At 49.6% G+C, this 19,201-nt stretch overlaps 1 protein-coding gene across 1 annotated transcript in view; it reads right to left on the reverse strand.

Annotated features, from left to right (window-relative positions):
* The window catches only part of dnm2a (dynamin 2a), a 41,087-nt gene extending 23,285 nt beyond the window's left edge, over positions 1-17,802 (reverse strand). The window contains 9 exon segments of the mRNA XM_067972891.1: positions 2,452-2,519; positions 2,659-2,794; positions 3,612-3,754; positions 4,662-4,822; positions 5,438-5,536; positions 6,281-6,484; positions 7,579-7,728; positions 10,777-10,850; positions 17,562-17,802. Coding sequence (XP_067828992.1) covers positions 2,452-2,519; positions 2,659-2,794; positions 3,612-3,754; positions 4,662-4,822; positions 5,438-5,536; positions 6,281-6,484; positions 7,579-7,728; positions 10,777-10,850; positions 17,562-17,722 — 1,196 coding nt within the window. The 5' untranslated portion in view covers positions 17,723-17,802.
* Positions 17,803-19,201: the final 1,399 nt, after the last annotated feature.

Consider the following 19,201-nt stretch of genomic DNA (forward strand, 5'->3'; position numbering starts at 1 on the left):
TGGTGAGGGGGGTCACCGCAGGGTGGGGGGGGGGGGTGAGGGGGGGTCACCGCAGGGTGGGGGGGTGAGGGGTGGGTCACCGCAGGGTGGGGGGGGTGAGGGGGGTCACCTCCTCACTTCCAGCCCCAAATAAATCCCAAACTTACGATGTTTGCCAGTTGAATTCATTCACCCCAACATCACTGTGCAATCATTCCCCAAATAGCATCATGCCTCAACCCAACTGCTACCTGGAGCCACATCTATCACTGGACAGGGGCAGGGTTTCTAACACCCAGCAGGAGCCAGCACACTTGCCCTGGGACAGCTAAAGGAACACGACAGCAAGTCTAATGCTACAATTCAGATACCTGCACCACGGTTCAAACACCTGGGAGGGTCAGAGTGGTAAACTTATCAAATTAGCACCCCCAGCACACAAATATACACAGCCCCATCCCCGCTCAGGAGGGGTTTGCCCCTCAGACTGTGTGTTTCCACAGTAACACACACATTTAAACTGTTCTACGTCTCCATGCACTAAGAGGAGGAACGGAATGCCAGTAAACCGATTAGGCTGTGTGAGACCATCAGAATCCGTTGCCCCAGTTTGCTCATACACTGGGGAGGGGGGAGAAAGCGAGAGGCAGGACACAGCTGCACAGGAACGTCTTCCAATTAACAGCTCAGTCCCACCCTTCTCTCTCCCACCTTCAACGGCACTGGCAAGTGGAAAGAAATCATTAACTGGTGCTGCAGATTTTACCCTTTCCCCTCTGCACTCTCCATCCAGAGAGGGTGTGGAGTTTGGCCACCGAGGACAGGGTTCGATCATGCGTTCTTGGTTTTGTGGCCCCTTTGCCCCGGTTGCTCCTCATGCACAGCAGACAGTTTAAATGTTAGATCATGCACACAACTACACAGTATAAGCTGCTGGTGCCAGGCTGAGCCTCCGAGGCAGGGATACCTTGAGTGTGCACTGTCTGACTGTGTTTACCAACTCCTGGATAACCATGTCCACACACTTCAAACACGGCGCTTTCAGCTTCACCACCTGCTTTTTCACTATTGCTTCAAACGCCAAGTCCGGGGTGAAGAGCCCCGTTCTACAGCCAGGGGGAGGGAAAGAAAAAAAACAAAACAAAAAGGAAAAAGCAAGTCAACACGAGACGAGGAAGCACATGAAACCCAGCTCAGAACGACCAGTCTCTAGAAAGCATTTATTTGGACTTTAATTTGATTTCCCACTCAATCATCTCCTGAAGACGCTGACTTGTGCTGGGGGTTTGGTTCCATGGGAGGTGGCTGCTCGTTGCCAGAGTGCCCATTCTTCAGAAGAGTGCCTGGACACCAAGCTATTCGACCATATGGAGATGACACAGCTCAGCCCAGTCTGGTCACCACACGCACTTTACATTGGGGATCACTGGACAGTGATCAGGAGCGGGAACCCAGACCAATTCTGTCCACTCCCAGACCAGCCACAAAGACCAACTAACACAGAAGGGAGTGTAACTGGGAGCTCCCTGGCCTATCGATTAGTACGGCATGGTGTGATGCATTTACCCACTAAGCCATTGGAGCGTGGGTGAATTAAAACCTTCAGCTGGATTGAGGGAGAGACAGGCGCAGCGTGAACAATGCAGCCTCTCACCAGGTACACTGCAATTTGATCATCTGTCTGCAGGAAAATTCTGCACTGCCTCTGTGCCCCCGGCGCACAGCACCCGTCCCCCACAACGCTCGCGGGTACAATGCGCACAGCTGTAAAGTTCCAATCCCAGGAGTACTGAGGATTTCCCAATGCTTCCGCCCTCACTCAATCTCAATGGGAGGTGAGCTTGAACCATTTGAGTCTCTGAGTCAGACGAAGAATGAATGAGACTAAACAAATAAAGCTTACACAAACAGTGAAAATATAAAAAGGTGCTAAACAGAGCGGGGAGAAGGGGGTAAAAGGGAAAAATCACACACTTTACTTGCTCCTAAAGCCAACTGAGAAGTCGGTAATTGGTGGATTAGCCAAACATTCTAACCCAGTGTTGTGCAGCTTACAAGAAAAGGAGAATTTTTGCACCAACACCGCAATGACCCGTTTCTACCTAATCACTGTTTAGAGAGAGAAGTTGTACAAACACTGACTACCATTGAGGATTTCATCCAAAGGTTTTACAGTTGAACAAGCACATCATTCGCTCGCTCCAAATAGATCCTGCACCATATACAGGCAGCAGATCCAGGAGTACATCCTCTTCAAACAGCACCACCACACCACACTTTGTGAGGGGGTCAGGACAGTACATGACCCAGGATGCAATCACTCAAACAGAATAACAGTGCAGTTGTCTGACTGGTTCCAACACTGTCCTGGTGCAGAGTGTCTATTCCTTTTACTCCCTCTCCCCTCAGAGGGTCTTTACGTGGGCTGATCTCCCTTTAGCTTTCAGTGTTAATATGGTCAACAATACTTGCCTGACACCATGGATATTTTTGATTGCATAGCTGATCTCTCGTCTCAGCTCCTTTTCATCAAACTCCATCTGTACATAGAACACAATTCGCATTTACAAGACTGAGTAACTGTGATAGAAAAAGGGATGGAGAGAATTCAGAATCAGACCAACATTGACAGAGGAAGCTTAAAGTAACCATTAGCCTCCCCCAGCAGCACCACCTCACCTTCACCAGCTCAAACGGGAAGCGTTCATGGAAGATGCGGTTGATTCTTGCACCTCCAGACAGTTCCACAGTGTCCACCTGGTCACCCGAGCCTTCGATTCTCTTCTCAAAATCCACCCCAAACTGCTGTACCATCCTGAGGATGTGAGAATTAACAGTGAAAGAGAGAGACATGTCTTCCCACAGCGTCCGGAAATAGACAATCTTGATCACTTGGATTGTAATGATATATAGGCAAATACAGCAGCCGCTTTGCACACAGCAAGATCCCATAAACACCAATAAGGTTGTCAATCTATTTTTGGTGGAGTTGGTTATGGGAGGAATATTGGCCAGGCGACTCCCTGCTCCTCCTCCAATAGTGCCATGGGATCGTTCACATCCACCTGAACAGGCAGACATGGCCTTGGTTTAACGAGGACGGCACCTCATTCCATCCAAGTCCTGGAGTGGGACTTGAGCCCCTCCCCCCCGCCTCAGAGGCAAGAGCACTACCACCGAGCCGAGCCGGGCCGGGCCGGGCCAATACTACAGAAGTGTAAACTGCTTTCCTGCTAGATGTTTACAGGGGAACACACTCGGCAGCACACGCCCAGGAACAGATGTGGCTGGGAACAGCGAGAACAGTTCGAATGGTAAACTCAAGTGCTGCCCTGGATTTAGAACAATAAAAAAAAGTGCAGCTGAAGTGTGGGGCAGATTCAGTGGACGGGTCCAGTGGGCACACCGACCCCCCCCCCCGGCACAGACAGCGGCGCGGTGAGAGGGCGTCAGAAGCTGTGCGAGGACATTCATTCTGATATCAAACAATCGCAATTTCCTCACTCATTTCTGGGCTGCTGATTACATCCAGTTTCCAGAAGGGTTAACACACAGAGTCAACAGGAGAGACACGCAACGGCTGACAGCCCTCCAACAGAGCCTCACCCCCCCCCCCCAACTGCTCCACTTACTGTAGGAGTGCTTTGGTTTTCCTGGTGGGATCATCCGGTCGGAAGTTTTTATATTCCTCAACTTCCTTCTCCAGGGACAGCATTTGGCTCTGCAGCTTGTTCCGTAACGCTGGCAGCGTTTCTCGGATGTGGTTTGTCAGTTGCTGTGTTACAAATAAAACAAAATCAAACACCAAACTGCAGCGGCAGATAAACCAGTGCCTGGCCTCGCCCCCACTAGTCCATACACACTCATGGGTTACACCGTCCTATCCCGGCCCCTCGCTTCAACCCAGCTACATTCACTGGAGAATTGACCTTCTGCTCAAGTTGGGAAGCGTACTCCAGTGTTAGTGGAGTCTCCGTCGCCAGCCTGCTGTCTCAGACATTGATGTGCTGATGCTATTTACTGCTCAATACATTTTCTCCTCTTTATGGTGCTCTGTTCGACATCATTTTTCTTGTAAATACCCCTCCCCACCCCTGCAGCAAGGTTATTCAACTGAGTGGGACTTTCCTCCCCAATGGAGTGAACAGTCAGAGACCCTGCCCTCACATCAGCATCAGAACACAGACCCCAGGTGGGCATCAAATCTGATAGCACAGGATTTAAACATCTGCAATTCGCCCACTCGTATACTGGACATCATTACAGTGAGTTCATTAGGGTTCAATTCTGGAATACAGAGGGACGACCGAGAGACAGAGACAGCATTCCAACCTCAGCACTACTGTGCAAGGGCAGGAGACGGAAAGCTCGAGCCATTTTCCCAGCACCTGATCACCGGCCAGTAGCTCCAGCAGGACAGTGTTGGTGGTGTGGATCAGGCAGAGTTACAACACTCCCACGCCTCAAAGTCCGGGCTCACTCACAGCCTAGGCTCACACTCCAAGACACAGTCCTTGGACAAGGTGCTTCCTGCTGAACTCTACCCCAACAGTCAGTGCCTTCAAGAGTAAACGATTGAAGAACTCGGGTGTTCATGTGTCAATCGACAGATGGGCATATCCATAACCTCCCTCCCCCTAACATGGGAAACACCAAACTCAGAGCTTCACACTGCTCCTCACCTGGTTCAGCATCTTCTGCAAGTGTGGAGTCCCCATGCGGTCTGCCATGTGCCTGTACGAGGGGTGAGACAGGAAATACTTCCTCTCAGCCGCCAGGGCTGCGCGAATATCCTTCTTACCATCAATATCTTTCTGACTTCTGTTCACCACACCAATGTAACCTGCAAGATATGGGATACGGGGTTACAGCCAGGATACAGATGCATGTGAACAGATTGCCATTTTAGTTCAAACATCTTTAGTTATTGGTGAATTTTGCACTCATCAAACGCGGGTTGTTAATGCTGGGGTTTGAAACACTTCCCATTTCAGGCACCCAGTGTCAGCATCAAACACTCCCAGGGCAGGTACAGCAGGGGTTAGATACAGAGTAAAGCTCCCTCTACACTGTCCCATCAAACACTCCCAGGGCAGGTACAGCAGGGGTTAGATACAGAGTAAAGCTCCAAACTTCAGAGTCTCCTTTCTGGGACATCCTCTCCCCACCCAGCGTCTAAGTCAGGGAATCTGAATGGGAGCCCAGTTCCACACGGAGGCTGGAATAGACGCCACCTCCCAGGAACATCCTTCATTTTCTCTCAATGAGTGTGATAGGACGGAGGAAGCAGCAATATTGATAGAGAGCCACGAGCAGATGGGATGGGGAATCCGATGTCAGAATCAAACAGATGTTGGGCAGCAGGGAGCAGGACATTAATTACCTGGCCTGGGGACATTAAAGGCGTGAGGGGAAAGAGAAATAGGAAAACCCAAACCGGAGAAGGATGGGTACTTACCCCTGCGGAGTGGCAGGAGTCGGTTTTCCAGTATCTCCCGAGCATCAGTGCCTTCGTCCATCAGATCCAGCTTTGTGATCACACCAATGGTCCTCAAACCTGTGGAGTGAGAGGAGAGCTTCAGAGATGATTTATCCAGCCAGAGCTGGTTCACTGAACATGGAATGAAGGGATCAGTCCCGTCAATCAAAGCTGAAAATGTAAACAATTAATTCTTTTGAACCAAAAAGGAACTTCCTCACTGATAGTGTGCGGTTTAAACCTCATTTTCAGTTACCCAATCAGTAATTGCACATAAATTTCAGCTTATAACCTCATGTTCACATTGAAATCACCAATGAGATCAGCACTGAAGTAATGACAGTATCGGGAGCCCCTCAGGACACTGGTCTAAATGCAGAGAAAAGTGAGTCTCATCTAATGCAGCCACGAGACACAGAGGAACGAACTCCCAGATATTCCCGGGGAGGAGCCAATCCTCTCCTCTGTTATAACTTGGGATTTCGCCCAACGCATTTAATTTGTGCTCATAGAAAGGCAGATACGGGGGCGAATCCAGATTTTGGGCGATAGCGGAAAACGGGCGATAGCAAGTCAGCAGCTTGTTTTACATCTCTCCACATTTTTATTTCCATTGATTTCAAGAACAGTCTGCCCAGCCCCAGACCTGCGGGAGCAGGAATGACTCTAGTCTGCCCAGCCCCAGACCTGCGGGAGCAGGAATGACTCTAGTCTGCCCAGCCCCAGACCTGCGGGAGCAGGAATGACTCTAGTCTGCCCAGCCCCAGCCCCCATCCTGTGGGAACAAGACTGCTGAAATCCAAAGATGAATGGACACTCTACCTTGTGGGTCAACCTCCTTGGCGATCTTGAGTGCGTCTGAGTTGGCAAGGTCAGAGTTTGCTGGAGTGACAGCCAGGATGAGGCAGTTTTCTCTGCTGATGAACTGCATGATCATTTCCTTGATCTGGTACTCGATATCAGCTGGCTGGTCACCAACCGGTACCTTGGTGATACCGGGTAAGTCGATCAAAGTGAGGTTTAAAACTAGCAAGAGAAAAGATTGCATCAGGACCAATAGTTACCGAAAGATCAAACACAGCAAGAGATAAACTACAATCTTTTCCGACAAAACGCTGAGCCCGACCCTATCCCCACCCGATATAGAAACAATTCCCCAGCCCTGGCCCAGGGATCACATGTAGCATCCCTATTGACACATCAGGATCAGCCAACTCAGCACAGACCAGGGAAACAGCTGTACTCAAAGAGGAAGTAGATTCTCTGAACTACTGTCTAATCCTAAATGTGTCCGAGACATCACTGTGGGGGTGGGGTGCTGAGACCCCAGTACACACATCCCCCTTTACAGCATTTTTATCTTCATGTTACGGGGAGACTGTGGTCTCCGTCGCACTCTTGCTGAACCCTCACTGGAGGAAGAGCCTGACACACTCGGGGCAGGCCCAAGATGTCAGAGTGCAAGAAGGAAGATTAATTATAATTGTGTTTCTCCCTCAACAGTCATCGGTTTGATTTAGCAGCAGCATCACCAAGTTAGCCTCCAGAAAGTTTTGCACTGTTTTTGATGGAATGAAACGAGCTAGGATTGGGCGTGAACCGGTTTGTTCCTAATGTGAAACACACAAACACAAAGCCAACTCTGGGCCAGTGCTGGAGGCACCCAATCCATCAGACCACAAGACCATGAAACCCCAGGGCTGCACAGTCACTGCAACTCCAGAACACGGCTCGGTTATAGTTCGGAGCACTTGTGGACGATGCTTCAAGTTTAGTGCAGATTCTGATGATTACACTAATTCAACAAATAAAAAGGGAGGTGTAAACACAATAAATACAGAGAAGGAGATCACAGGGTCGAAAAATCATTCCTATTCGGCAAAGTCTCAAATAATCTTCATCTCCCGGATCTGGCTCGATCCCTTCGATAGATCACAGGAATGTCCTGAACAACCAGCTCACAATGCTGCAGGACCTGTGTATGCTGCATCCACTCCACATTCACAGACATACTTCTGCATTTCTATCTATAGGAAGCTGCTGGGCACAGTTAGAGAGGGTGATCCAGAGTAGTGCGGTCAGGGCATGTCTGCACTGCACAGTTTGAAGATCCCACTCACCGTTTGGAGAATGCACTCTCAGGTTGATGGGAATTGCCGAGATCCCTCTATTGCTCCCTGTAACTCTGTCCGTCTCTGCCTCAATTTCCTGCCGAACCTCATCGAAATCTGTAAATTTCTTCCCTTTACAGTGCAAGAACTCGGCATGTTCTACAGGAGAGCAATCAAATGGTTACACAGGTGGAGTTAGAGCTCTGCAAACTAAGAGCTGTAATTGCATAAAGGACCCTTCAGATAAAGACCCATGGATTCCAGCCGTTTCCAAAACATCTACCAAAATCCCACTGACTGTGCTTCATAATAAAGTTAAACAATTACCAGAGAAGCTGACACATGGGGAGAGGAGGAAAGCGTCTGGGTTAGAGCGAGCAGTGTGTTGGTGCACTCTGCTGCTTTGTGAGGGCCCAACTAGTTCGATTTTCTGATCATAGGAACAGGAGTAGGCCATTCAGCCCCTCATGCCTGCTCCGCCATTTAATAAGATCATGGCTGATCTGTGATCTAACTCCATATACCTGCCTTTGGCCCATATCCCTTAATACCTTTGGTTGCTAAAAAGCTATCTATCTCAGATTTAAATTTAGCAATTGAGCTAGTATCAATTGCCGTTTGCGGAAGAGAGTTCCAAACTTCTACCACCCTTTGTGTGTAGAAATGTTTTCTAATCTCGCTCCTGAAAGGTCTGGCTCTAATTTTTAGACTGTGCCCCCTACTCCTAAAATCCCCAACCAGCGGAAATAGTTTCTCTCTATTCACCCTATCTGTTCCCCTTAATATCTTATAAACTTCGATCAGATCACCCCTTAACCTTCGAAACTCCAGAGAATACAACCCCAATTTGTGTAATCTCTCCTCGTAACTTAACCCTTGAAGTCCGAGTATCATTCTAGTAAACCTACGCTGCACTCCCTCCAAGGCCAATATGTCCTTCCAAAGGTGCGGTGCCCAGAACTGCTCACAGTACTCCAGGTGCGGTCTTACCAGGGTTTTGTATAGCTGCAGCATAACTTCTGCCCCCTTGTACTCTCGTCCTCTAAATATAAAGGCCAGCATTCCATTTGCCTTCTTGATTATTTTCTGCACCTGTTCATGACACTTCAATGATCTATGTACCTGAACCCATAAGTCCCTTTGGACATCCACTGTTTTTAACTTTTTACCATTTAGAAATTACCCTGTTCTATCCTTTTTTGATCCAAAGTGGATGACCTCACATTTGTCTACATTGAATTCCATTTGCCACAGTTTTGCCCATTCACCTAATCTATCAATATCCCTTTGTAATTTTATGTTTTCATCTACACTGCTTACAATGCCACCAATCTTGACCGGTAAACAATTGAAAATAAATGGGTTGCGTTAAAGTAACTCGACTGTAAAAGGTGGGGCAAGGAGTCAGTGACTGATTCTCAACGGGAGCTTCAATGCACAGGCCAAAGGTTCCAGGTTCTCCCCACACTCCTTCAACAGTAAACAATCTTACAACACCATGTTATAGTCCAACAATTTTATTTGAAAATCACAAGCTTTCGGAGGCTTTCGCCTTCGTCAGGTGAATGTGGAAATCCTTGAACGTTTCGCATTTATATTCAGAGAACAATACCTGCTGATTACAGATAATCTTTCCAACTGCCCGTTGTCAAGGCAAAGTGTTCAGACAGAGAGGTGTTACCTACAGGACCACCAAATATACAAACGGCCAGAACACAAAACAGAGAGGGGGAGAAACATCCAAAAGGAAGAGAAAGACAGAAAATGACCCGTTGTATTAAAAACAGATAACTTTTATTCGCTGGTGGGGTTACGTGAACCCAAGATCCCGGTTGAGGCGTTCTCATGGGTGCGGAACTTGGCTATCAATTTCTGCTCGAAGATTTTGCGTTGTCGTGTGTCTCGAAGGCCGCCTTGGAGAACGCTTACCCGAAGGTCGGTGGCTGAATGTCCTTGACTGCTGAAGTGTTCCCCGACTGGGAGGGAACCCTCCTGTCTGGCGATTGTTGCGCGGTGTCCGTTCATCCGTTGTCGCAGTGTCTGCATGGTCTCGCCAATGTACCATGCTCCGGGGCATCCTTTCCTGCAACGTATGAGGTAGACAACGTTGGCCGAGTCACAGGAGTATGAACCATGTACCTGGTGGGTGGTGTCCTCTCGTGTGATGGTGGTATCTGTACCATCACACGAGATACCACCATCACACGAGAGGACACCACCCACCAGGTACATGGTTCATACTCCTGTGACTCGGCCAACGTTGTCTACCTCATACGTTGCAGGAAAGGATGCCCCGGAGCATGGTACATTGGCGAGACCATGCAGACACTGCGACAACGGATGAACGGACACCGCGTAACAATCGCCAGACAGGAGGGTTCCCTCCCAGTCGGGGAACACTTCAGCAGTCAAGGACATTCAGCCACCGATCTTTGGGTAAGCGTTCTCCAAGGCGGCCTTCGAGACACACGACAACGCAAAATCGTCGAGCAGAAATTGATAGCCAAGTTCCGCACCCATGAGGACGGCCTCAACCGGGATCTTGGGTTCATGTCACGCTACACGTAACCCCACCAGCAAATAAAAGTTATTTGTTTTTAATACAACGGGTCATTTTCTGTCTTTCTCTTCCTTTCGGATGTTTCTCCCTCTCTCTGTTTTGTGTTCTGGCCGTTTGTATATTCGGTGGTCCTGTAGGTAACACCTCTCTGTCTGAACACTTTGATTGCCTTGACAACGGGCAGTTGGAAAGATTATCTGTAATCAGCAGGTATTGTTCTCTGAATATAAATGCGAAACGTTCAAGGATTTCCACATTCACCTGACGAAGGAGAAAGCCTCCGAAAGCTTGTGATTTTCAAATAAAATTGTTGGACTATAACCTGGTGTTGTAAGATTGTTTACATTTGTCAACCCCAGTCCATCACCGGCATCTCCACATCCTTCAACAGTGCCTAATAAAACAGGAAATGGAAGACAGGCAGACCCTAGGTCACCACTGACCTGTGCAACTCCAGATAAACTCTCCACAAACAGCTTTTCACATCTTTCTTGTGACCCGGAATGAGAGTCTCCGATCACAAACTGCAGCTGATAGATCAGACAGTCTGTGTGCAACTACACCTCAATCAATCCAGGGTACAGTTAGAGGTTACTGAATGCCCCACCCAATTAACACATGGCTGCCCCAATCTTCAACTCAATTACCTGTTTTTGCATTGTTCAGCTGCAGAACGAGTGGGCGTCGAGTTACAATCCCAGACCCACGAGGAAGGAAATCCCTGAAAATAGAAGAGAGATGAGCACTTCTGCCATTGATTGGCAATTTCTGACCATCACCAATCAGAAGCGACAGAATCGGTACAAAGAACAGCAGACAGACCATCTAGAAAAGAACTGCAGGGGAACAAGTCAGTTACCAAGGTGGAATTAACTGGCCGTAGCTCAGAGATGTTAAAGAATGGGCGATGGGGCCTCTGTTTTTGTGAGAGCCGAGACAGTAAGTGTCGGGGGGATATCTGACCACGGGGTAGAGGCCAGAGACAAGCACCAACACAGAGCCGCGGACAGAGCATAAATACCGGCATAGACCAGTTGGGTCGAATGGCTTGCTTCTGTGCTGTAAATTTTATGTAAAACCTATCCGACCCAGGGGCAACTCAGATCCCCCAGCCCTGAGGCCACTGAGCTGAGTTAACAGAGTTTTGAATAGACCAATTTGTTAGTAAAATTTTCAAGCAGCAGAGAGCAGAGTGTAACAGCACCCACTAACCCCGCCCAGGGGGAACGGGCTCCCTGGGGAGACAGTGGAAGCAGTTAGTATTGATTCATTCAAATGCAATTTAGAAAGATTTCTTTCAGATACAGTATATGACTAATTTGATACATGACATGTGGTAAGTGTAGCATGTTTGTGACGACAGATGTGACTTTGAACCTATGATTCCCAAAGTTCTCCACCAATAGGGGTTTTCCTCACCTCATGTCTGGGTCTGTTTAGACTAATTGTTTACTATGATTAGTGAACAATCCATTATCATTGTATCATTTTTAAAAATTTGTTCATGGGATGTGGGCGTCGCTGGCGAGGCCGGCATTTATTGCCCATCCCTAATTGCCCTTGAGAAGGTGGTGGTGAGCCGCCTTCTTGAACCGCTGCAGTCCGTGTGGTGAAGGATCTCCCACAGTGCTGTTAGGGAGGGAGTTCCAGGATTTTGACCCAGTGACGATGAAGGAACGGTGATATATTTCCAAGTCGGGATGGTGAGAGACTTGGAGGGGAACGTGCAGGTGGTGTTGTTCCCATGTACCTGCTGCTCGTCCTTCTAGATGGTAGAGGTCGCGGGTTTGGGAGGTGCTGTCGAAGAAGCCTTGGTGAGTTGCTGCAGTGCATCCTGTGGATGGTACACACTGCAGCCACGGTGCACCGGTGGTGAAGGGAGTGCCAATCAAGCGGGCTGCTTTGTCCTGGATGGTGTCGAGCTTCTTGAGTGTTGTTGGAGCTGCACTCATCCAGGCAAGTGGAGAGTATTTCATCGGACGCCTGACTGGTGCCTTGTAGATGGTGGAAAGGCTTTGGGGAGTCAGGAGGTGAGTCACTCACCACAGAATTGGTAGGAGTGACCACCGCACAGTCCTCGTGGAGACGAAGTCCCGTCTTCGCACTGAGGACACCATCCAACGTGTTGTGTGGCACTATCACCGTGCTAAATGGGATAGATTCAGAACAGATCTAGCAGCTCAAAACTGGGCATCCATGAGGTGCTGTGGGCCATCAGCAGCAGCAGAATTGTATTCCAGCACAATCTGTAGCCTCATGGCCCGGCATATTCCTCACTCTACCATTACCAACAAGCCAGGGGATCAACCCTGGTTCAATGAGGAGTGTAGAAGAACATGCCAGGAGTACCTAAAAATGAGGTGCCAACCTGGTGAAGCTACAACTCAGGACTACATACATAGAGCCTCCTCTTCCCATTAGTTGTTTAATTGTCCACAACCATTCACGACTGGATGTGGCAACACTGCAGAATTTTCATGTGAGTACCAGGATGGTAGACGGTGAATTAGATGGACTGCGGTCTTTTGTCATCTTGCAATTCCTATGTTCCTAAAACAGGATTCCACATTGTAACCGTCACATTGTCCAACAGTGAGCAATGGAAATCCTGGCTGATTTCACCCCTCCCTAATTGCAGAGTCTGACTGCACGACTACTCTAACTCATCAGGGTTAGTGGTGATTCCTCACAGAATCAAATCGCCGTCCTACAATGGCCAGGCTCACATGAGGGGGATCACTTACCAGAAGGCAACTTGGGAGACAGACACACAGACCCCCACACAGAGAGAGACAGACACACAGACCCCCACACAGAGAGACAGACACACAGACCCCCACACAGAGAGAGACAGACACACAGACCCCCACACAGAGAGACAGACACACAGACCCCCACACACAGAGAGACAGACACACAGACCCCCACACAGAGAGACAGACACACAGACCCCCACAGAGAGACAGACACACAGACCCCCACAGAGAGACAGACACACAGACCCCCACAGAGAGACAGACACACAGACCCCCACACAGAGAGACAGACACACAGACCCCCACACAGAGACAGACAGTATGTTACCCCTTCTCAGTAACCAGAGCTCAGAAGCTTTATAAACAGCAATTAACAGATTAAAAGGAAGCAGAGTTGTGAAGAACTTGGTTTAAGATGCAATCCAGCCTCTGACAGTAGGAGCTGTGTGTCATGTGCTGTTGGTCCTGTACAGATTGCTACATGGGTCAGTTCACTGATGGAGGAGGACGTCATTTAACAAACAGGCTGCTCAGAATGTGGTGCAACATTTCCCAGTGATTAAAGGCTGCTGTTGGTCAGTTACATTATGTCACAGATACCACATCCCCTTTCACTGTACTGTGTAACTGATATTAATCTCACAGGTCAAACCGCCCTCTCACTCGGTGAGGAGTCTGACAGCAATGTGAGTGTTCAAGTCTGAATTCAACATTCACTGTCCCAGAGACATCCATGGACCAGCCTGATCCAGATCTCACTGGGTCACTGGGAAACAGACCAGGTCAAAGTTACCAAAACCAAGCTATCAAGGGGCCCGGGTACAACCCGAACAAAAAAAGGCACTCACTCTGGGCTTAAAGACAGTGTCTTTACACAAGCCACGGGCTGCACTGAGGAGTCAGTAACATTAACTCAGCCACATACAGGCCAGTGCCCCAGATCCCCTGGGTTCAGGAGGAGGGAATCAGCTAGGATTCCCACTCCTGATCAGTGTCCAGTGACTCCTGCTGGAAAGTGGGGATTGCAGGTGTGATGCTGCTCATGGTTGAACTAGGACCGCCTGAGCTCCCACATGATGAGTGGTTCCTCGGGTGAGGTACTGAAGGGTGGCCAGTGACTGTCAGACAGGCTCCAGCAGGGCCCGGGATTATTTATAAATCATGCGTTACAGACATGGTACTAGAATTGTGCAGTTACCCACACACATTAACATGGAGTACCCCCAATCCACCTGATCACCATGTCTGCCCCAGGGGAGGCTGGCCTCACAACCAACTCCCCTCAACAACCACTGATCTGAGGCAAAAAACACTTTCATTTGTAGAAATGATTCTGACTGGAATGCACTCGAAGGACATGCACTGAACACAGAGCGCTGGCAGTCTTGGCCCTACCCCAATCCTGCAGCAAGGTCTGGGCCGAGAAACACGAGATTTGCTCCGTGCAAAACAGCCATTAACCTACGTCAGGAGGAGAGCTGTGGCATCAACTATGTATTGGATAGATCAGGCGGTCAGACCCTGCCCAGAGCCCGACACCTCTGGACATAGATCCTGGAACTCAGGTCCACCAACACCACTAACCAGGCCGGAAAACACCGACACCGGCAGCACAGGGTTTGAAGAAACGTCATTCACTATCCCTCACTGATGTAGAATCCACGATACACCCTGACCCAGCCTAGTCATAATTGGCAGCAATAAACTAAACCAGTAAACACGTCCATGCTGTACGAGACCGTCAATCCATCACCCAACGCCTTTTTTAAAAAATAAATTCATTCATGGGATGTGGGCGTTGCTGGCGAGGCCGGCATTTATTGCCCATCCCTAATTGCCCTTGAGAAGGTGGTGGTGTGCCGCCTTCTTGAACCGCTGCAGTCCGTGTGGTGAAGGTTCTCCCACAGTGCTGTTAGGTAGGGAATTCCAGGATTTTGACCCAGCCTTAAATTGCTCCGATCCCTAGTGAGGGACCTGGACCCACCACACAATCAGTGCATCACACCCATACCAGTTCTCAGAAAGAGGAACCCACTTAGCCCAATTCCCCACAATATTTTAAATATTTTTCCATTTCCTTCTTAAAAGTTATTCTGGATTCTGCTTCCACCAGTTTGCCTGGTCCGGGCAATCCAGGTCCCAATTCCCCTCACCTCTCTCCACTTCACTTCACACGAGTACTGTACAACTCAAAACACTCCCTCCAGACAGAACCCAAGGTTGTGCTGCTTTCACCGTATGAAATTTTACACATCCACTGAAATCGCAGCAATCAGTCTGCAATCAGCAATCTCACCCCAGGTTTGGTATCACTGGTGATGGTGAGGGGAGGAAAAAAACTCATTGCTAAACTCCCAAACCCCCAACCAGCATGTTGAGTCCTGGATCACGGCCCCTCCCCCATCTTCCCTCCTCTAATGAAACAGATTCAACCCAAAACCTCTCTCCATAAACCAAGCCCTGAAATTAACATTTGTTCCTCACTGAACCCTGTCCAATGTATCAATCTCATTTCAATGACAGCTACTTGTATTTTACATAATGAGGCCTCTCAATACACTTCACATCACCCATTACTTGGGGCCCAGTGACCGCAGGACACAAGCAGCCCACAAAACATTCTAAATGGAACCAGCCCACAAGTTCAGAATGGGACAGTGTTCCAACTCATGTGGTTGAGATGCAGCCCAGTTATCGCTGGGTGAGGACCCAGTCTGGAGTGATGGGGTCTAAAATTATACTATTGACTGTATCAGTGTTCAAAGGTGGGCAATGGGGAGCTTTCAAGCTGTTGTATTTTACTGAAATTGCACCGACAGGTTTTCAAAGCATCTGCAGCACTAAGTGAGGCTGAATCTCCGAAACAAGCCCCTGGATTTCCACAAGTGTTACCCAGGAAATCTCCTTGGAAAGTCTGAACTCAAAATTCTTTTTCCCCAATTGCTCCTTTACTTAAAATTTGTTTATGAGCCCAAACCTTAGCCAACACAGGCACACAATCTGACACTGAGTGCAATATAACAGGCAGCTGCCACCATCATGGGGTGGGAGAGGGGGAAGAGAGGAAAGAAATCAGGGACATTGTCCTTTGAAGAGCTCTGTGCTGCCCCAAGGGTTTTGTTCCTGACCATCCAAAGCAAAGACCCCCAAAGGCGGCCATATCTAAGACAGCTCCAAGCGGTACCAGCTGAGAGATCTGAAAGGCAGGAAGGGTAAAAGCTCTGGATGTGGAGTTGAGCAACATGAAAGAATGAGGAAAACCAGGTCTAAGGGTAATTAGGAGAACGCCAGAGACCAGAGGTGAGATTTTAACATGTACACACCTACCGCACCACAGCAACACCTCGAAAGAGCTTTCCACTTAGGCCCATTCCCCTGCCAATTCTCCACACTTTTACAAACATTTATCCACTTTTATTTTACAAGCCATTATGGATTCTTCCTCCATTATCTGCTACAGTATTCCAACCCTGCTTAGAAAAATAAATCTCTAACCTCTCCCATTGATCTTTTGATCATCATAAATTTATGCCCTCCATAGAAAGGACATTAAAGCCACGGAGTGTAGGTTCACCATCTCTCTACGTCCTCCTGAAGTAGCTCGCGATCCTCTTCAGTTAACTGCACTCCCTACTTTTGTCTCATCTGTAAATTAGGATATTGTGACTCCAATACCCAAATCCATATACAGAAACACATAGAATGATCCCTGTACTGACCGCACCCCAAGGACATCAGTTTCCACCCTCCCACATTGCACTGGTCTGTCAAAGCACAAAGTTCGCCAATTCTACACACAAGTGAGTGGCAAAACACTGGCTGCTTGTAAGATACAGATTCAGATGGTTTTGGTGTGACCTTGCTCAGGAGATCATTTCCAAGCAGGCTCTGAGCACAGAATAGTGGGACTCGCAACCAACCCCAGTAAGGGGAGAAAATCGGAACTGGGTTCCCTCAGAGTAGAGAAGCTGTTTACATTTACAATTGTAAGTTCCAGAGGCAAAAACCCCAAGACTGGAAGAGAATTTAGATCACGGTGGAGGGACACTATTTAAAAGTGAGAATGTAGGAGATAAAACCATAAAAAGCCCAACAGCATTTGGGGTTTTATAAATGGAGCCGACGCACAGGAATAAAGAGATAATAATAATAATAATAATAATAATAGTGTGGAGAGCAGCGCATTACAGCCACTCGGTGCAGACTCAGGACGGCCCCACGGATGGGAAACTTCACAAGGAGGATTGAAGCTGCAACTGGAGCCGAGGGAGGACAGGGAACGGGGACAGACCCTCGCCCCTGGCTGGGGAGTCAGTGGGACCACCGTGAGGAAAGATTCCCGGCCCATCGCCCTGGGCCCGGAGCTGGGCACCGGCTGAGTGCCGCTCACGGCATCCCGGCGCTGGGCTCAGATCGCTGCCGAGTGACCGGTGGAACCGTCCCGGCCCCCGGCCCCCGGGGTCAGGATAATCCCCCAAGCGGGAACATCCAAACACAAACCAGCCGAGACAAGCGGCGGGTCTTAATACCGCCACCTGAAGCGATCCCGGCCGAGCTCCAAAACACAGCCCGGGGCCCAGGCAGCGGCCTCCATTCACCGCCGGGCCGCCCGGCCGGAGGAGGAGAGCCCGGGCCCCGGGCCCCGGGCCCCGGGCCCCGCCCCCCGCGGCCCTCACCTGCCGACGAAGTTCTCGAGCACCGAGCTCTTGCCGGCGCTCTGCCCGCCCACCACGGCGATCTGCGGCAGGTCGAGGTTGCAGCTCTGCCCGATGGAGCCGAACGCGTCCTGCAGCTTATTGACCAGCGGGATCAGGTCCTCCATCCCCCGGTTCCCCATGGCGGCGGCTCCCGGCAGCTTTTCCCCGACTCGCTCACTCCCACCGCCTGCGGCCTCCGCTTCCGCTCCGCCAACTTACCCAGCCCTACACATCCGGTCAGGCGCCGCGCGCTTCCGCCCATTGGCCAACGGAGCTGTCAATCATCCACAACCAACCAATCAGACAATGGGGAGCCAAAGATGGGTTGGATTTTACGCACGTCAATCACACATAACCACAATTTGATTGGCTGCTTTATCCGTCAGTCACATCGGTTCTCAATCCGATTGGATTATTCAGAAATCAATTTTAAAATACTGCCGCCCACTTTGTGAAGTAAACGTCTCGCGGAGCCATTGGCCTCGGGCTCCTGTCACTCACACCAATCAGGCCGCTGATTGGTTCGCCCGCCTGTCACTCTTATTAACGGCCTGCCGCACCTCAACGATATGATTCCGCCTTACTCGCTGCTGAGTGGCTGCTGCTCGATGTCAATCAGCGCCACCTCACCAGCTGATTGGACAATGATGAGGTCATTACTAAAAATGCTGCCGCCCCCGATTGCGAACGAACAGGTTTCTGATTGGTTCTTCCATAATGTCGCAGTTTTACGACGTTTACTATCTCCATGGCAATGGATACTTCCGGCATTATAGACACAGGCTCGGTACACAGCCCCGCGGTACACAGGCTCGGTACACAGCGCCCCGCGTACACAGGCTCGGTACACAGGCTCGGTACACAGCGCCCCGCGTACACAGGCTCGGTACACAGCGCCCCGCGTACACAGGCTCGGTACACAGCACCCCGCGTACACAGGCTCGGTACACAGCCCCGCGGTACACAGGCTCGGTACACAGCGCCCCGCGTACACAGGCTCGGTACACAGCACCCCGCGTACACAGGCTCGGTACACAGCACCCCGCGTACACAGGCTCGGTACACAGCCCCGCGGTACACAGGCTCGGTACACAGCCCCGCGGTACACAGGCTCGGTACACAGCCCCGCGGTACACAGGCTCGGTACACAGCACCCCGCGTACACAGGCTCCGTATGCAGCACTGTATTCACACACACGTACACAGTGCTGTACATACACGGACATAAACACCGCACTGTACATGCAGCAGGCAGGGAGTATACACAAATAACAACAGAAAATGCAGGAAACGCTCATCAGGTCCGGCACCATCTGTGGAGAGAGAAACAGAGTTAACATTTCAGGTCAATGACCTTTCATCAGAACCTCATCCGCCTGAAACGTAAACTCCGTTTCTCTCTCCTCAGACGCTGCCTGACTTGCTGAGTGTTTCCTGCAATTTCTGTCTTTATTTCAGCATCCATAGTATTTTGCTTGTTTTAGCGAATATACACAGCATTTTAAATACACAAGCGATACACAACACTGAACATACACAGGCTATATTAACATGCACTATACAAACATGGTCCATACGCAGTCCCGTACACATATAGTCTAAATACTGTCCATTGTACA

The sequence above is a fragment of the Heptranchias perlo genome, chromosome 37 (assembly GCF_035084215.1).
Source record: "Heptranchias perlo isolate sHepPer1 chromosome 37, sHepPer1.hap1, whole genome shotgun sequence".
NCBI lineage: Eukaryota > Metazoa > Chordata > Chondrichthyes > Hexanchiformes > Hexanchidae > Heptranchias > Heptranchias perlo.